Source organism: Heloderma suspectum, chromosome 12, assembly GCF_057233095.1.
Source record: "Heloderma suspectum isolate Gila_16-S chromosome 12, 16-S_ref, whole genome shotgun sequence".
NCBI lineage: Eukaryota > Metazoa > Chordata > Lepidosauria > Squamata > Helodermatidae > Heloderma > Heloderma suspectum.
In genome coordinates this window covers 4,029,078-4,045,341 of record NC_139469.1, presented here as the reverse complement: position 1 = coordinate 4,045,341, position 16,264 = coordinate 4,029,078, and the positions used below count along the sequence as shown (strand labels likewise).

Genomic DNA, 16,264 nt, shown 5'->3' with positions numbered 1-16,264 from the left:
GTCGTTGCAGTCCTTACGACATCCCCGTTTAGTGGGCTAGTATCATCCACATGTTGCAAGCAGAAAGCTGAGGCTGAGACACGGTGGCTTGCCAAAGGCCATCTAACGAGTTTATGGTTGTGTACGACTGACTGTGGATATACATTTTGATTGGAGCTTTTGGAGGGGGAGGGGATTTTTCAAGAATTTGGGGGGATCTTGAATGCCAGCCATGACGCTAGCCCTCATGAGCACCCATGTATTTCTGGTAGGCCGTTCAGGGGTGAATTAAAGTACAAACCAGGTCTGACCTGAAGATGGGGAATATGCTCTACCCTCCAGGCTGTGAGATCCCTCCTGATCTTGCCAAATTTTGGCACACGTGTACGCTCGAACTCATGGCCCACCCCTCCGCTGAGGACAGCCGGGATGCCGAGAGAACCTTTTTGTAGTTGGAGCGCAGCTGGGTTTGGAGCTGAGCATGCAAAAAAACTGACTTGGCAGCTCATTCAAAGGCGGGGCAGGTGCCAGAGGAACAAAACCCATTGAAGTTGAAAGAGTGAAAATGCCCGGCTGTGCCCCACCTGCCGCCTTCCGCGTTGTTGCCTCTGTCATTTTGCCCGGAGGGAGCCGGAGGGCAGCAAAGGGGTTAGCCGAGCCAGCAAAAAAGTCGGCAAAAACAGCCACCTCCTTGGCCATGCGTGCTGGGAGGAGGCAGACTTTAAGGCCTGAGAGGCTCGAGAGCATTCATGGTGACAAGTCTCAACTCTTGAAGTAGCTGCCTGAAACTAGTTGCCCCCATCGATTGATGGCTTGGTGCATAGGGTGTCAGACTTGAACCGAGAATACCTGGGCTTCAGTCCTCGCGGGCCACAAACCTCATTGCATAGACCAGCTTTCCCCAACCTGGTGCTCTACAGATGTGTTGGACTGCAATTCCCACAGTCCCTGGCTGGGGATTGTGGGGGTTGTAGTCCAACACATCTGGAGGGCACTAGGTAGGGGAAGGCTGGTCTAAGCAGAGGTTGGTTGCATTTGACATACTTAACACATGTTTCTTCACTGCGCCAAACCGGAATTCTTGAAAAGACATATTCCTCTTAAACAAGTTTCTAGCTCTCATCATTCAGGAGGAAAGCTTTAAATAATAGTGTTTTGGAGATGCTTAGCCTTGAGAAATGAACTGAAGGCTCATCTCTATGTACAGCTGGCGCAATACACAACTCTCTTGATCTGGAAACGGATCACAACCGGAAATGGATCCAGAAACAGATTTGCCTTTCCTTATCTCAATTGACTGCAAGAGTTAATATTTTGAATGGCCTGCAAAGTATAGATGTGGGCTCTCGGTCTTCCCAGGAACCTCTCTTTACCCTGAAATAAATGAACTTATTTTCTGTCTGTTGAAATATAGCATGCCCATTACCAGCTTATAGCAATGAACTAGGGTGCAAGCAGCTGTCCTAGCAATGGGGAGGGGGGGATGTCACTCCCCTAAAACACTGCATTTTAAGACCTGCATAACAGGGAGAAATCCACAGGCAATGCTTTCCCTGGTGCAAGAGCACAAGGATGGGAACAGTTTCACCTATGGATTTCTGCCAGTGGCCTGAGCGTTAATAGGCACCCTTTCTATGGGCAAGGGTCCTTGTGCCATTAACAGTTGCAAGAAAGGCTGAATTTAACCTGTGCAGGTTTTCTTGACGTGGAGAAGCAGTGATGGAAACAGCTTCACCTGTTGAAATTTTGGCTGTCTTCTGACTCTGATTTTTTGCCTGCGTATTAGCATAAGCCCTAGTCATTTGGATAGATGGGTAACATTAAGCGCCCTGTTGGATCAGACCAAAGCCCCACCTAGTTCAGCATCCTGTTTTCTACATGTGGATGGGAAGCTCCAGGCCTCTAACTACTAATTGACAGGCAAAATTCAGCAGGTCAAGCTTTGCATCTCCATGCCAGAAAAGGTGTTATCTGTTGATTTCTGCCAGGCATCCAGCTGTTAAGGGCACATGAGCCCCTGTCTATAGAAAAAGTGGGAACCCAGGCCTAGCCTTTCCTTGATTGTCCCCCAGATGTGATTGAGGTTCCGTATTCTTTTCCCCTGCAGACTGACCTGTACTCAGGAGCCCTGTTTGTCCAAGTCTGCCTAGGGTGGAATCTCTACCTCTCCACCGTCCTGATACTGGTTGCCACAGCTGTTTACACCATTGCGGGTAAGATTTAAGATGCAAGATGACGGATGCCCCAGCCAAGTAAGACGGGACATCCCTTGCACCGGAGATTTAACACGCAGCCTGGGATCTCAGGGGCTGGTGGGGAGGACGCATTGTCCTGCACTCTGTCCAGCTGTCCCTGCTGACCTGGGACAGCCCCTTTTTCTAGTCTCCATCTCTGGTAAATCAATTTTGTCCCTATTTCTTGCTGTTTGGGGATGTCTTGTGAAAATATTGTTAGTGTGAGTTGCTGGTGTTGTTGTTCTTTGGAGTTCCTCTCTCTCTCCCCCCCCCCGCCCCAAACGTACATCTCAGAGTGTGGGGCAGATGCATGAATTTAAATGCATGCACGCATGAACTGCTCAGGTACCATGCCATGTGCTGGCTGCTATTTTACAGTCTGCTGTTGCTGAGAAGGTCTGTTTTGAAATGTTTGATTATAACCTTTTAGAGCAATACAGTAATTTTTGCTTTGCTAGTATATCTTTTAATCCTCCTGGCTTTTAAATCTGCAGGAGACTGGTGATGGCGTTGTAAATTAGCACATTGTACAGTGGCCCTGGGAGGCCCTGGGGAGGGATTTTTGGTATGACATTTGGGGGGTTCTTTGGGTGGGCTTTTGGGAGCCTCCCCAACCACTGGGAAAGAGCTCATTCCCTTTGAATTCTCCATCCTGCATTGTGTCTCTCCGTGTAGTTCCAAGGGCCTTGATCCCATATCCAGATGTGTTGGAGTTCAAATTCTATCATCCCGCAGCCAGCATGGCCATTGTAATCCAGATGGCACCAGATTGGGGAAGGGTGCATAAACTTGCATAGATGAACCAACTCATCAAAATATATAAATTTAAATATAATATAAAAATATATAAGTGACAGCATTATCTTCCCTTTGTAGCCCTTCCTTTCTTTCCCACCACTTCTTCTATCCTTTTACTTACCAGAAAAAGAATTGGTTAAGAAAGAAAAAACTGAATAACTGCACAATGCCTTTTGACAGTTAATGCTAGGAGCCCTGTGTCTGGAAGCACCTTTTAACCTATGGCTTGGGCCGAGCAAATACTCCCCACCAGAAGAGAGCTTTTGGCTGCTTTCTAAAACTGGAGGGGGATATGGTCCGGAAAATTCAGCCCGTCCAAAATAGGGCAGTAAGATTGTTAACAGGAAAGTGGCCCATATGACCATATTATGCCGGCACTTTTTCATCTATACCGGCTGTTAGTCCATTTCCAGGCTCGATTCAAAGTGCTGGCATTAGGGATGTACGGACTGTGTAAAATCCGCTCTGTCTGTGTTTTCCAGATTGTCAGGTGCCTTTTGTTCTGTCATCCACCCACAGATGGATGAGAATATTTTTTCCCGTCATGCAGAAAAATTCAGAAATAATTACGTAAATATTTACATAAGTATTTATATAATGTACCCCAGTACATAACATTTAGTGTATTGTCCCCTATTCCATTCTACGTTTCCTCAGCAGAAACTTAGGTATTTTTCTACAGATTCATATGTGTACATTTCGGGAAAGTAAAAAAATCATCCAAAAGTCCACGGATTCCGCAGGGCCTGAGGGGGTCGCTCTGCAGCAGATTCTGCAGGTCGGATTCTTAGAAATCCGAGCTCATTTTAATCCATCTCGAATTTCTCCAGCATCCCTAGCCAGCATCGGTATTCAAAGCCCTAAACGGCATGGGGCCAAGTTACCTGAAGGATTGTCTTCACCCACATACACCTCCCTTGACCGTAAGATCATCTTCAGCGGTCCGTCTTCAGGAGCCCCTGCCAAAGGACGTGAAGAAAAGAGGGCCTTTTCTGCTGAGGAACCCCAGTTGTGGAATGAGCTCCCCAGAGAGGCTCGCTTGGTGTTTATGTTGTGTGGTTTTCGGCACCAGATGAACACCTACTTATTTTTCCAGGCATTTTAGTCTTTCTGTTTTAATACTCCAGGAAATAAAGCCAGACTGCTCACTTGAGGGAATGATGTTAAAGGCAAAACTGAAGTATTTTGGCCACATCATGAGAAGACAGGACACCCTGGAGAAGATGCTGATGCTAGGGAAAGTGGAAGGCAAAAGGAAGAGGGGCTGACCAAGGGCAAGGTGGATGGATGATATTCTGGAGGTGACAGACTCGACCTTGGGGGAGCTGGGGTTGGCGACGGCCGACAGGAAGCTCTGGCGTGGGCTGGTCCATGAAGTCACAAAGAGTCGGAAGCGACTGACCGAATAAACAACAAACAAATCTGATACTATATTTTAGAATCTTTGCACCGCGGCTAGGTTCTATTTGTTTCTTCTTTTTATACTGTAATTTTAAACTTTTAAACTTTTATGTTGTATTTTTATTATCTTGTATTTTATGGTTTTAATCATTGTGAACTGCCTAGAGAGCTTTGGCTATTGGGCAGTATGGAAATGTAGTAAATAAAAAAATAAAAATATGGTCGTGAGTCTCCTTGGGCAGGGAGTTCCACAGTTGGGATGTCATTACCAAGAAGACCCTGGGGTCTTGTAGCTGCCTGTTGCCCCTCAGATGGCAACAGTACTCCCAGGAGGCCTTCCTTGGAAGATATGAAAACATGGGGAGGGAAGTCTGGGTGGGGTGTTCCTTCTTGGGCCAGGTATTGGCGCTTCCTCAAACCCAGTCCCTGTATATTGTTTGCAGGAGGGCTGGCGGCTGTCATCTACACGGATGCGCTACAAACCCTCATCATGGTGGTTGGAGCCGTCATCTTGACTGTAACAGGTAAGGACTAGCAGTCTGCCCTCTCGTCCCCTCCCTGCCTGAGAAGAGATGCCTAAGCTGTCTTGGGTAGGTGCACAGCTCACCATAGAAGGTGGGCTGGGGTGAAAGTTCTATTTTGGATGTTGTGGAGAAGTGAGGAGGGACTAGAACTGCCAGGCTGTCCCTGCCCTTTCTGCCCCTGCCGCATCCACCAAAGCTATTTTGGGGAACTTGCGCAAAGAGCTCTGCAGGTACGTATCTTGATTTGCCCCTGCAGTCAGTTGATTATTGTGCCGCAAATACATATCCCAAATGAACCTCCAGAATCAGCGGCACAGGTGCTGGGGACAAAAGATGGGGGAGGGCCGTGTCCTTTGCACCCTGCTTGTCAATGTCCCAGAGGTATCTGGCCATATTGCCTGACTAAGTGAACCCATCCCTGGATCTGATCTAGCAAGGTTCTTTTTCTGTTCAGTTTCTCCTGAAACACATCAGTTTGCTAATGTTTGATCAAGAATGGTGGTTACAAAGCCTGTTGGTTTGTCTCTGTGAATGTGTGTGTCTTGTCTGTATGTGTATCTGTATGTCTGTGTCTTTCTCTCTCTGTGCCTGTGTGTCTTGTTTCGAGGTGTGTGTGTGTGTGTTCATCTATGACAGTTTCTCTGTGTGTGTCTGTGTCTCCTCTCTCTCTCTCCGCCCCCCCCATGCCTGTCTGTGTGTCAGTGTATGTATGTGTCTTGCCTGTGGGTGTGTGTCTGTGTGTGTCATGTGTCTTGTGTCTGTGTGTGTTTGTGTTGACTAGAGGGGCCTTGATCTGATCCACCAGGCACTTCTCATGTTCTCTCCTTTCCTTCCCATCCCTCCTCAAAACCCAAATTTTCCATGACGCTTTTGGCACAATCCCTTAGTCCCCGTAGCCTACTCTAACTAAGCCTAAGTATGTGAAACTGCAATGATGGTGCCGTATTCTTCTTCCCCTGCCTAGCCCTGGCCTCTATCTCCCTCTCTCCCTTTCCTCTATTGTCTGTTTTCTAGACTGCAAGCCCTTTGGGGCAGGGACCTGCCTTCTCATTCCTTGTATTTGAATGGCACAACACTATCTAAATTATATACAGGATGAGGGAGAGCGATGGAACGAGTCACACAACTTTCCACGATTTTTGGAACTTTGACAGTTTCTATTTTATTGTTTAAATTTGTAAACCATTTCTTTGGAGCGCAGCAACCCATCTATCGTCCTGTGAAGCTGTTGTGCTGGAATGCACATCTTGCCCAATTTTAAAAGAAGAAGGTTTGAGAACAGCAGCACATCTATAATAACCCTGTAGCAAGGGTATCTGTTTCCCCTCTCTTAGGGGTGCTTAGGAGACTGTATTTGCATATCCCCCCAAGGTTTGTATTTACCAGGGACAATCTCATCTTTTTCAGACACCTCTCCCACCATCTTCTGTTTTGTCTTTTGGATAGATTTGGGGGAATGCCTTGGCCTTGAGAAAAGGTTGTTTGTGAGTGTGGCTGAAGTTGGCATTCTTCGGGTTGGAGGAGAAAAGAGAGACAGTCCAGATCTGGATCCAGATGTGGCCACCCACAACACTGGCCTGGCCAAATCTTTTTAAAAGCGGGCGTGGAGGAAAGGAACCAGCCCAGAGCGCCAAGCATGCTTAATCGTGATCCATCGGAGACAGCCTTAGTGCGAGATGGGTTGCGTCTGAGCTCAGCTCATGGGCGTGGCTGTGTGCACCATTTTGGATTTTTGACCTCATGCACCAAAATGACTTGAACTGGCCCTGCAGCCCATTAGAAGTGCCCTTCCTCCTGAACAGGCACCTAAAGCCAGCACTGAGTGGGAGTGGATGATGCGGTAATGCCTCCCACGCCCTGCTTGGGCGGCTTGCCACTGGGTTGCCATGACAAGGCTTCGGAAAGAGCCTGAAATGCACATTCCTGCTGGCGCTTGCTACAGACGGCCGTAATCCCCCCTCCTCCCAAATGCCTTCAAATCCTTAACTGTCCCAAGAGGGCGGCATTAATCCTGCAGGATTTGCAGGTGCTTGTTCTGGTCTGGGATGTGCCCTCTTTGCAGGGGTGGGCGTTTCTGCCCAGGGAACCCGTCGGCTCGCACTGGGAGTATCGCAAGGCCCCGTGTGTGGCCGAATCATGGTTTTCCCCCAACATGATTCAGTTCTTGCCAGTCTCCTTTGACGGTCAGGCCGCATTGGAAACGGCCTGCTGAGTCAGACCGCGGGTTCCCCTTGCCTGGTATGGCTACTGCAGGCGTCCTCAGCCTGCTGCCCTCCAGATGTTATGCATGCCAACCCCCATAGCCACTGCCCATGCTGGCTGGGAATGATGGGGGGTTGTAGTCCAGCACATCTGGAGGGCACCAGGTCAGGGAAAGCTGGTCTGCTCAGACTGGCAGTGGCTGTCCAAGGTCTCTGGTTCCCCTTCCTGCTCTCTGTTCCTTCCAGCTAGAGATGCCAGGAATTGAACCTGGGGCCTTCTGCATGCAGAACATCTGTTCAACCCAGCGGAGGCTGGTGGCTCCGGTGTCGGGGGCAGTGAATCCGCATTGAGCAGGGGGTTGGACTCAATGGCCTTGTAGGCTCCTTCCAACCCTACTATTCTATGATTCTGTGATTCTATGAGAACTCTAAAGGAGCTAGCCACGGTGCACACGGATAGCTGCTTCAGAGTTCTGACTGGTTCTGACTGAAACCTGGAGCGGATGCACTGCCCCACTGATAGCGGAGCCACCAGACTCCACTGGAACTGCGGCCCTGTGTCCAAATGGATCCCATTTCTCCCGCTTCAACGGTTGTGGGTGGCCTTATGCCACATCAGGTTACTGGTCCATCGGGTTCAGTTTGGTCTGCTATGGGGATGGGGAACCCGAGGTGGGACTCCAACTCCCATCAGCCCCGGCCAGCATTGAGCAACAGCCAGGGATGATGGGAGTTAGAGTTGTAGAGTTGGAAGGGACTGAAAACATTGGGGGGTCCAGAGGATCTCTACCTCTTGTCTGTTCTGACCGGCAGGTGCTCTCGAGGGTTTTAGGTGGGGGGTCTTTCCTATCCCATCAGAAGAGCCCTGCTAGATCAGAGCAAGGGTCCGTTTAGGCCAGCACTGTTCACACAGTGGCCAGCCCGATGCTGATGGGAAGCCCACAAGCAGGACTTGAGTGCAAGAGCACCATCCCCAGCAAGTGTTTTGTTCAGGCTCTGACTCTGGAGGAAATATACAGCCATCATGACTAGCAGCTGTTGATGGTCTTGTCCTCCGGGATGTTGTCTAACCTGCTGCCTGACATCCTTTAATTTGAGATACCCCAGACTGAACCGGGGACCCTCTGCAAGAAAGCAGGGGCCCTTTTACGGAGCGACGGGCTCACAACTGCTGCTACTGGACGACCCAAGTTCAAGATTCCCTCTTGCGTCGTGCTGAACTTTGGGGTTTACACAATGAAACCGATGGGCAACAGATTCAGGCATGGGAATTCCTGAGTCTGCATTCCCAGATTTGGGTGGGGAGGATGGGCATTGTAGTCCAAGGGATCTGGAGGGCAAGCAGTTTGGGGTAGGCTGGAGTAGAAGACAGCAAGCACTGCAACCTGGCATCATTGTCGCTTCCTCCTTTAGAACCTAGTGCTACAAAATGTGTCACGAGATCTCGGGTGTCGAACCAAGTGAGGAGAAGGGGGCTCAGAGAAACGCTGAAGCACCATGTTGACCTGGTGCATGTTCCATGTGAACCTGCTACATGCTGAGTTCAGCCCACTGGTCCATGAAGCCCAGAATTGTCTTCTCGGTGGCAGCTGGTGCTTGCGGCGGTCTCAGGAAGGGGTCTTCCCCAGTTCTGCTCCTTGAGACCTTTTTAATTGGAGATGCCGGGGACAGAACCGGACATCTTCGGCATGCAAAGTGCCTGCTCTCCCTGCTGAGCTGTGCGGGCCCTTTGAACATAATGAAGTGCTTTGACTTCGATTCCTGCATTAAGCAGGGGCTGGACTCGATGGTCTTATAGGCCCCTTCCAACCCTACTGTTCTGTGATTCTATTATTCTAAGTCGGAGCCTTTGTCCACCAAGCCCAGGCTTGAACCTGGTATCTCCTGCATGCAGTGCAGGTTCTTGGCCGCTGAGCTATGACCCCTGCCCTGAAGCATTTTGTCATGCTAGACTTTGTGGAGAAATGTGCGACGTGACATGGTTGTGGGTTCCCCTACTGATCTCCCCTCTGATTCACTGGAAACAGGAAGCATGATGACGTTGGGCCCAGCATTTTGTAGCACTGGGCCCAAGAAGAGAGGAAGGCGGTGACGCGGCTTTTCGGCTCAGGGAGAATATCTGACAGCTGGTGAGCCGTGCAGTTTGTCGGCCATTTGGTTTATCTGTCTTTAATTGGCTTTTCCTCTTCCTCCCCCCCCCTGCTGTCCCCCCCCCCTTTTAAAGCTTTCGACAAGATTGGTGGCTACCACAACCTGGAAGAGGCCTACTTAAAGGCCATCCCGTCTAAGATAATTCCCAACGCCACGTGCCATCTGCCCCGGCTTGATGCGATGCACCTTTTCAGGAATCCAGTCTCGGGAGACCTTCCCTGGACCGGCATGACTTTTGGGCTCTCGGTTTTGGCCATGTGGTACTGGTGCACAGACCAGGTAAACGCAAATGCAGCAATCCCCTCTCCCTACTGGGCTAATGCACAACCGCCGGCACCCATTCCTTGGGTCTCTGGATCACAGGGGCTCTCTCTACAATACCCAAGTGTCCCCGAAGGACGTCTCCTACGGTCCTAGTGATCCTTGCGGCCGGCGGTTCCTTGGTGCCTCTTTTTAGAATCCGACCACTGGCCTGCCTTGCTCTTCAGGTGTTTGGACTGTGACAGTTTGGACAGAGGGATGCCCAGCGGTGTCCTTAGTTCTTCCTGGGTCCTCTGGCTTTCTTGGGGTGGGGACAGCGTGTGGCCAGCTGCTCTTGGGGAGCCCGCTCCTTGGGAGAAGCGGCTGGACTGCGGGTTCTTGGCAGAGTTGAAGTTTTTGCTCTGCCAGTACGGCTGGCGGGCTGGGCCTGGGGAGAAAAGTCTTGCCTTGGATCCATCCCGCTGGTGCTTGCCATCTTCCAGAGCTTTCCCCTGTTGGGTAGCACTTTTCCCTCTTCCAGTAGACACTCTGGATCCATAGCAGAACAACTGTGGTCCCTGTTTACGGAGCATAAAACCATGGACAAGTCAGCTAACAGCAAGCGTTGGCTTTGGTGCATTAAACTGCAAAGTTCTTAATTACCATCATTTCTATTGCATCATCAGTGCTTATGGCTTTGCTTTAGGAAAATACAAGAGTTCAGTTCCCTGCCAGGAGGGGATTACAATCTAGAATTCAACATAGGAGAGACAATGGAGGACATGGAGGCAAGGACAAACAGGTGGAAGAATGTGCATTTCTTTCAGTTTACATGCACATAGGCTAGAATATAGTAGGGTCTGGGGCCAGGGGGGTTGTGTCGAAGGCTTCATGGAAAATGTTGTTTTAAGGTAGGGGGTGGCACCATACAGGGCTTCTGGGAGGCAGTTCCAAGCATAAGGGGCAGCAAAGTAGGGATGGCCATTATGGGGAAATCCGACCCTTTTTAGGCTTGCCAGATTTCCCTGGAGCCCCTGGCTTGACTTGCATTTGCGACCTGAGCTGTGGGCTTTTCCCTGAAATCCAGAAATTCTTGTCAGGTGTTTATTTTTCTTAAATCGGCATTTATGCAAATTGTGGCCGCAATTTGCTTAATTTGCACAAATTGCAGTTGTAATATACTTAATTTGCAGGCACGATTTGTGCAACTTGCAGGCACGATTTGCCGAAATTAAGCATATTATGCCTGCAGTTTGCAGACTTTAAGCAAATTACAGCTGCACTTTGTGCAAATTAAGCAAATTACGGCCGCGATTTGCAAAAATTATGCAAACCGCGGCTGCAATTTGTGTAAATGTCGATTTAAGGGGAAACACCCCCCCCCCCCGAAAACCCACAAGCTGGCCTGACTTGATCTGTATTGAGTTGGGCCAGCTTGCAGGTAAGCGAGCTGAAGTCTGGGGGGCTGAGCTGATGAAAGCTCGGTGAACTTCACCCCCTGGACACATTCGTCTGACATCCCTACAGCAAAGGCTTGACCTGTTGGTGCTAGATGAGACACAGCCTCATGTAGAGTGAGGTCACTGAACCTTAAGCCTGTGTACCAAATCTGGCCTACCTGTGGTTGCAATCTGGCCCTCTGGGAGTTCTCCAGATGGTCACGCACCCTTTCCCCCAATGACACCTTGTGTGGGGGCTTCCTGGTTTTCATACAGTTCCCCCCCCCCCCATTCTGAAAGGCTGAAATGCCTCTTCTGAGGCTGAGTTACTGGCAGCAAGGGCTTTGATCTAAAATATGCTGGTCTTTTTGGAATTTTGGCCCTGCCCACTTTGCCTTTAGCCCCTCCTCCCATCGTGATACGCCCCCAGAGAGCTTCTTCAAAGCAGAATTCAGCCCTTGGGCTGGAAGACGTTTGACACCCCTGATCTGGAGGCTCAGTCTGAGCTGTCCCCCAGTTCGATCCTCACCCCTGCTCTGACCTTGCACGGTGTCCTTAAACAATGTCCCGTTCTCCTAGTATCCTTTGTCTGCAACATTGGGATAAATTAATGCTACCCTGCCTTACAGGGTTGTTGTAAGGATGCCTCGGATAACACATGCAGAATGCATTGAATACAGGAAAAGCGCTGTATCGTTAATGAATGGATTAATCCATTAAAAATAGTATTTAACAGGCACCCCCACACACACACACACACACTGTGGCCTGGCCGAAAGAGGTGCATTGGCTGCTGTGCTAAAACCTTTGAGCTCAGGAGAGACTTTAGAAGTGTTGAAAAGCCAAGCAAAACAGCAAATATTTAAAGAGCAATGCAGAACTGTTGGGGCACGCCACACCTGATCAACAAACAGGACCCAAAACGGAAGACTTGGGAGAGGCTTGAATATTGATTGCTAGAGAACTTCTTTGTCTTTCTCCTCACCTCCCTAACCCAACCAGAAATGCAGCTACTGCTCTTTTCATGCTACAATGGTGGGAGGGCCCATCACTGGTGAGGGGGGAAGCCTAGGAAGCTGCCTTACACTGAGACATGGGGGGTGGGGTGGGGCATGGCACCCTTGAGGATATTCCAAGCTCCTTTTCTGGATTTTCAGCTTTCGATTAAAAATGGAAAGAAAAATCAAGTTGCTAGTCCTCTTGGATATGGAGATCTAAGAAACACATGCAAGCAGCATTCTACTCAATTGCCCAGTAAGATGGCAACTTGCAGAATGTCCAGTCATGACCCACTCATTAACCCCAATGATCTAATCTTGGGAGAAGTTCACATAACTCCTTATTGATAGCATTCAGCCCCATTGGCTCTGTTCCAGGCTTGCAGGATCTGCCTTGTTTTTCACTAGAATCCTGAGGTCCGCCAACCAGACCTAGGTGCAGAATGGTAGCTCAGAAAGGTAGACATAGAACTGCAAAACAAGGGTGCCTCTGGGCACATGCTCAGCCCAGGAGTTAGTTTTCTGTACCAGAGCTAGCCCTCCCCCACAAATCTATGCGTGTTTCCCCTGCAAGCTTTCTTGCAGCTTAGTTTAGGAGCAGGCGAAGCATTTTTGTTTTGGCTGTTGTTAAACCATTGGAGGAGGAAATCCTTGCCCATCTACCAGCACATCCTGATCTACCCTGCACCTGCCTGTTTACTACAGCTTTCCTGGACCAAACCAAATCTTGTCCAGTATCATCTCTTCTTCCGTCACCAACCAGATGCTTCCAGGAAGCTCACAGCCACTTAGCTACCGTAGTCATTGTTAGATCTCTCTTCTTTTTCCATGTATTTGTCTAATCCCTTGCTAAAGCCATCTAAGAATCACATTACATTAAATGTGTAGCACAGCGTGCAGATATGTCAGGTTTTTTAAATAAAAAAATTAGTCGTACACTCAAGGGGGACGGGGGATTTTCATCAGTGTGCGGGAAAGGGAGGTTTAACCCTTCCCTCTCCAGCTGATGAAAATCGCCTCTTCCCCTGCTCTGCAAGTAACCATAGAACAACCTTCCTGAACCTGGTGCTCTACAGATGTGTCGGGCTTCATCACCCATTATTCTCAGTGGCTGTGAATGATGGGAGTTGCAGTCCAACACATCTGGAGGTACGAGGTTGGGAAAAGCTGCCTTAAGTAAGGGGTGAGAGGGAAGAGAAGCTCCCACTGCATGTCACGGATCACTTAGGATAAGCGTCTTTGCCCGGGAAAGGCCTGGGCAGGTTGGCATGGCCTGTTCCAGCAGCACACCGTGTTGAGTCACCCACTTCCTTTGAGTCACAGGTCTCCTGGAATGCTATCATTCTTCACTCTCAGCATTTTCCCTTGTTTATCAGATGCAAGCAAGGATATTGGAAGAGGAGGAGACTGGGTTAGTTTTCCTCTTCTGCGCAGTGGGGGCAATCGCACAAGGGTGCTGTGAGTAAGGCCTGGGAGGGTTTGCTTCAATAGATAATGAGCACTTGCATCCTGCTTCGGAGGTGACGAGGGTGTCTGAGCATCCCTGCTTTATGCAGCTTGCAAAAGCCACCTACATTTTAATGTTGCCACATGGCTTTTTTGGCAGTCAGGAATCAGCATGGCAGCAACTTTGCTGATGTTCCTCGGAGAGCTTCAAGCTGCAGTTCCCAAGGCAGTAAGTCCCACGCCAAGGTGGGAATTTAACTTCTGAGTAAATGCTCTCAGGATCGAGCTGTAAGGCTGTTGCAATCCTGTAGGAAGAAATGGCTTGCTGTGTTGCTATGCAATCTCCTGCCATAGGAAGGAAATCCAGGCGTTGATGAGGGATTCCAAAATGGTTCCAAAATTTCGGTGCCAGATGGGGAGAAGGAAAGAGATATAAGCTCACCAGGGAGAAGAGGGATCTGGTTCTCCTTGGTCTATTCTGGGTCTTCCAGTAAGGCCCAAACTAGACCTGTGAACGCCCTTTCTGCTTGTTCACCAGAGTAGTCTAGTACCTGCCTGACTTGATTGCTCTTGTCTTGCAACTTTTGGGAGTTATCTTTTGCCACGCTGCACGTTGCTACATCAGCAGCTATTGACTCTAGGCAGTGGTGCTGAGGCAGGAGAGGGGTTTAACCCTTCACCCCACACATGCCACTTGGATGATCCAAATAGCCTATCGTGTGTCTGATTTGGCCATCGGAAAAGGCAGGGACCAGATCCTATGAGTGTGAGAGGAGAAGGAAAAGCTCATTTCTCACCTTCATCATCTTCCCATCTGCCAGGGCAAGTTTTTGAAGTGTGGGTGTTCTCTCGGCACCTGGGCTTTGCCCTGATGCCAGTCGTCCTTTGCATTGTGCTTTTTCAGTGCCTAATTCACTTCACATACATTGAAGTGCATTAGTGCCTTGCCACAGCCCTGAGAGGTAGAGCGCTGCAATTAACCTTATGCTGCCGACGGGAAGACTGCGGCTGAGAGACCCTGGCCTGCAGACCACCGCCTAATGAGGGCGTGGCTAGCCATGGCGGCAGTGGGACCCAAACCGGGCCATGCTGATTTAATGTAACTGGGGTGGGGTGGGGGATTGTTAGGAGCCCAGCATTGGTGGGAAGGAGTGGGGAGGTGTCACGCTTTGCCCCCTGAAACCACTTCGCCCCTAGCTGTATTTCTCACAATAGGGGTTGTTCCCAGTGCTCTCTGCTGGGAGAAAACAGCCTGAGGCAAAGTGGTTTTGGGGAGGAGAGCATTCAGTCCACACAGGCCTTCCCCACAGGGCTGTTGTGCTTTTCCTTGCTCCTCGGTTTCACAAACGGTTTTGCACCCCTGATTTGGGAGGAGGGGCATGTAGCTCAAAGGTGGCACACTGGTTTTGCTTGCAGAAGGTTCCAGTTTAAACCCCTATTCCCATCTGAAACTGGCAGGGGGTGGCCGCCAGTCAGTGCAGACCAGCCTTCCCCAACTTGGTGCCCTCCAGATGTGTCAGACTACAACTCCCATCATTCCCAGCCAGCATGGGGGCAGACAATACTCAGCCAGAAGGACCAGTGGTCTGGCCCTGTATAAGGCAGTTTCTTGCGGGCCTACAAGTAAGACCGTCGCTGGCGGCGGCATCTGGACTTCATTTCTCGGACAGGAGACTGCGCATCACAACACGTCAAACGACATTGTGGCGCTCCGTGCCAGGAGCGCCACGCAAACCTCGCAGCGTTATCCTGCGGGTGGTTATTTGGAAGTAAGCTTCACTGAGTGCAACGGGGCTGCCTCCCTTGTAACTGCGTGAAGGGGTGCGGCCTGGAGCGGCAAGGTCACTGCCACGCGGGCTCCTGGCTGCACAGAAAACAGTGTGGCAATATTTAAAATGTGGGTCAAACAGGGGCTTTTGCAAGCCACATGGAACAGGAATGTTCAGACATGCGCATCATCTCCACAAAGCAAGACGCTGGCATTCATTGCATCTGAAATGCAGACCTTCCCAGGCCTTATTCATAGGTCACCACACTCCCTGTGGCACTCTTTAAATCTCTCCCCCTTAATATTAGTCATCAATTCATCACCTTCGTCTGTATCCCAACCTTCCTGCTGTGCACTCCAGCTGGCAGGCATGAAGAGCGGTAATTACATTCAAAGAGACCCAAGTATTCCCACAGGGATCATTTGCTGTCGTCACCTGTGGTTTGGCCCCCAGTTCGTAGCACAGACGAAATCTGGACTGCGGACTTTTTTCATTCACAGCTCAGTTCCCTAACCATTATGCTGCAGCACATTTCCTGAGCAACACCACTAAGTTTCATTCTTTTATGGGCATCTTAACCATGGCCAGGATCCAAACATCTGGGCATTTCTTGAATAGCAGCTTCACTCTCCATTGGTGAGCAGCTTTTGAAAGCAGTCATAGAATCATAGAATAGTAGGGTTGGAAGGGGCCTACAAGGCCACTGAGTCCAACCCCCTGCTCAATGCAGGAATCCAAGTCAGTGTTTGGTAAGGATTTGGGAGGGGTGTCTGGGCTGTTCGAAGTTTAGAACCCCACAGAGTGCAACATGAGCTCTGGAGGGTGCATCAAAGGACAGTGCTTTGGATCCTGGCCTGTATTCAGGAATTGAAATACTGGCAAATTTCTCCCAAGCCAGGCTTGGAAAAGGACTTCGGGGGTTCATCGAAGCCCGCCTTGAAGGAAAGGCGAGCTTTGCAAGCAACTGAACTCCTCTCTAGCTTGGATCAGAACCCGAGCTGGAGAAGAATTGCTGGCTTCCCTTAGTCTGGGGATGGAGAGTGCATGGCCTTCCAGACATTGTTGGACTGCAGGTCCCATCATC

At 49.8% G+C, this 16,264-nt stretch overlaps 2 protein-coding genes across 6 annotated transcripts in view; one reads left to right on the top strand and one right to left on the bottom strand.

Moving 5' to 3' along the window:
* The window catches only part of SLC5A10 (solute carrier family 5 member 10), a 109,239-nt gene that overhangs the window by 21,757 nt on the left and 71,218 nt on the right, over positions 1-16,264 (top strand). For all 5 annotated transcript variants that reach the window (XR_014785488.1, XM_084818123.1, XM_084818124.1 and 2 more), the window contains 3 exons: positions 2,087-2,192; positions 4,856-4,936; positions 9,362-9,567. Coding sequence is in view for 4 of the 5 variants with exons in the window: in XM_084818123.1 (XP_084674249.1) it covers positions 2,087-2,192; positions 4,856-4,936; positions 9,362-9,567 (393 nt within the window). In the remaining variant the exon portion in view is untranslated. The remainder of the gene's footprint in view (positions 1-2,086; positions 2,193-4,855; positions 4,937-9,361; positions 9,568-16,264) is intronic.
* SACK1G (scaffolding CK1 anchoring protein G) overlaps positions 9,667-16,264 on the bottom strand; it is a 44,290-nt gene continuing 37,692 nt past the window's right edge. Inside the window, exon 5 of the mRNA XM_084818133.1 lies at positions 9,667-10,106. Within this exon, the coding sequence (XP_084674259.1) occupies positions 9,702-10,106 (405 nt within the window). The 3' untranslated portion in view covers positions 9,667-9,701. The remainder of the gene's footprint in view (positions 10,107-16,264) is intronic.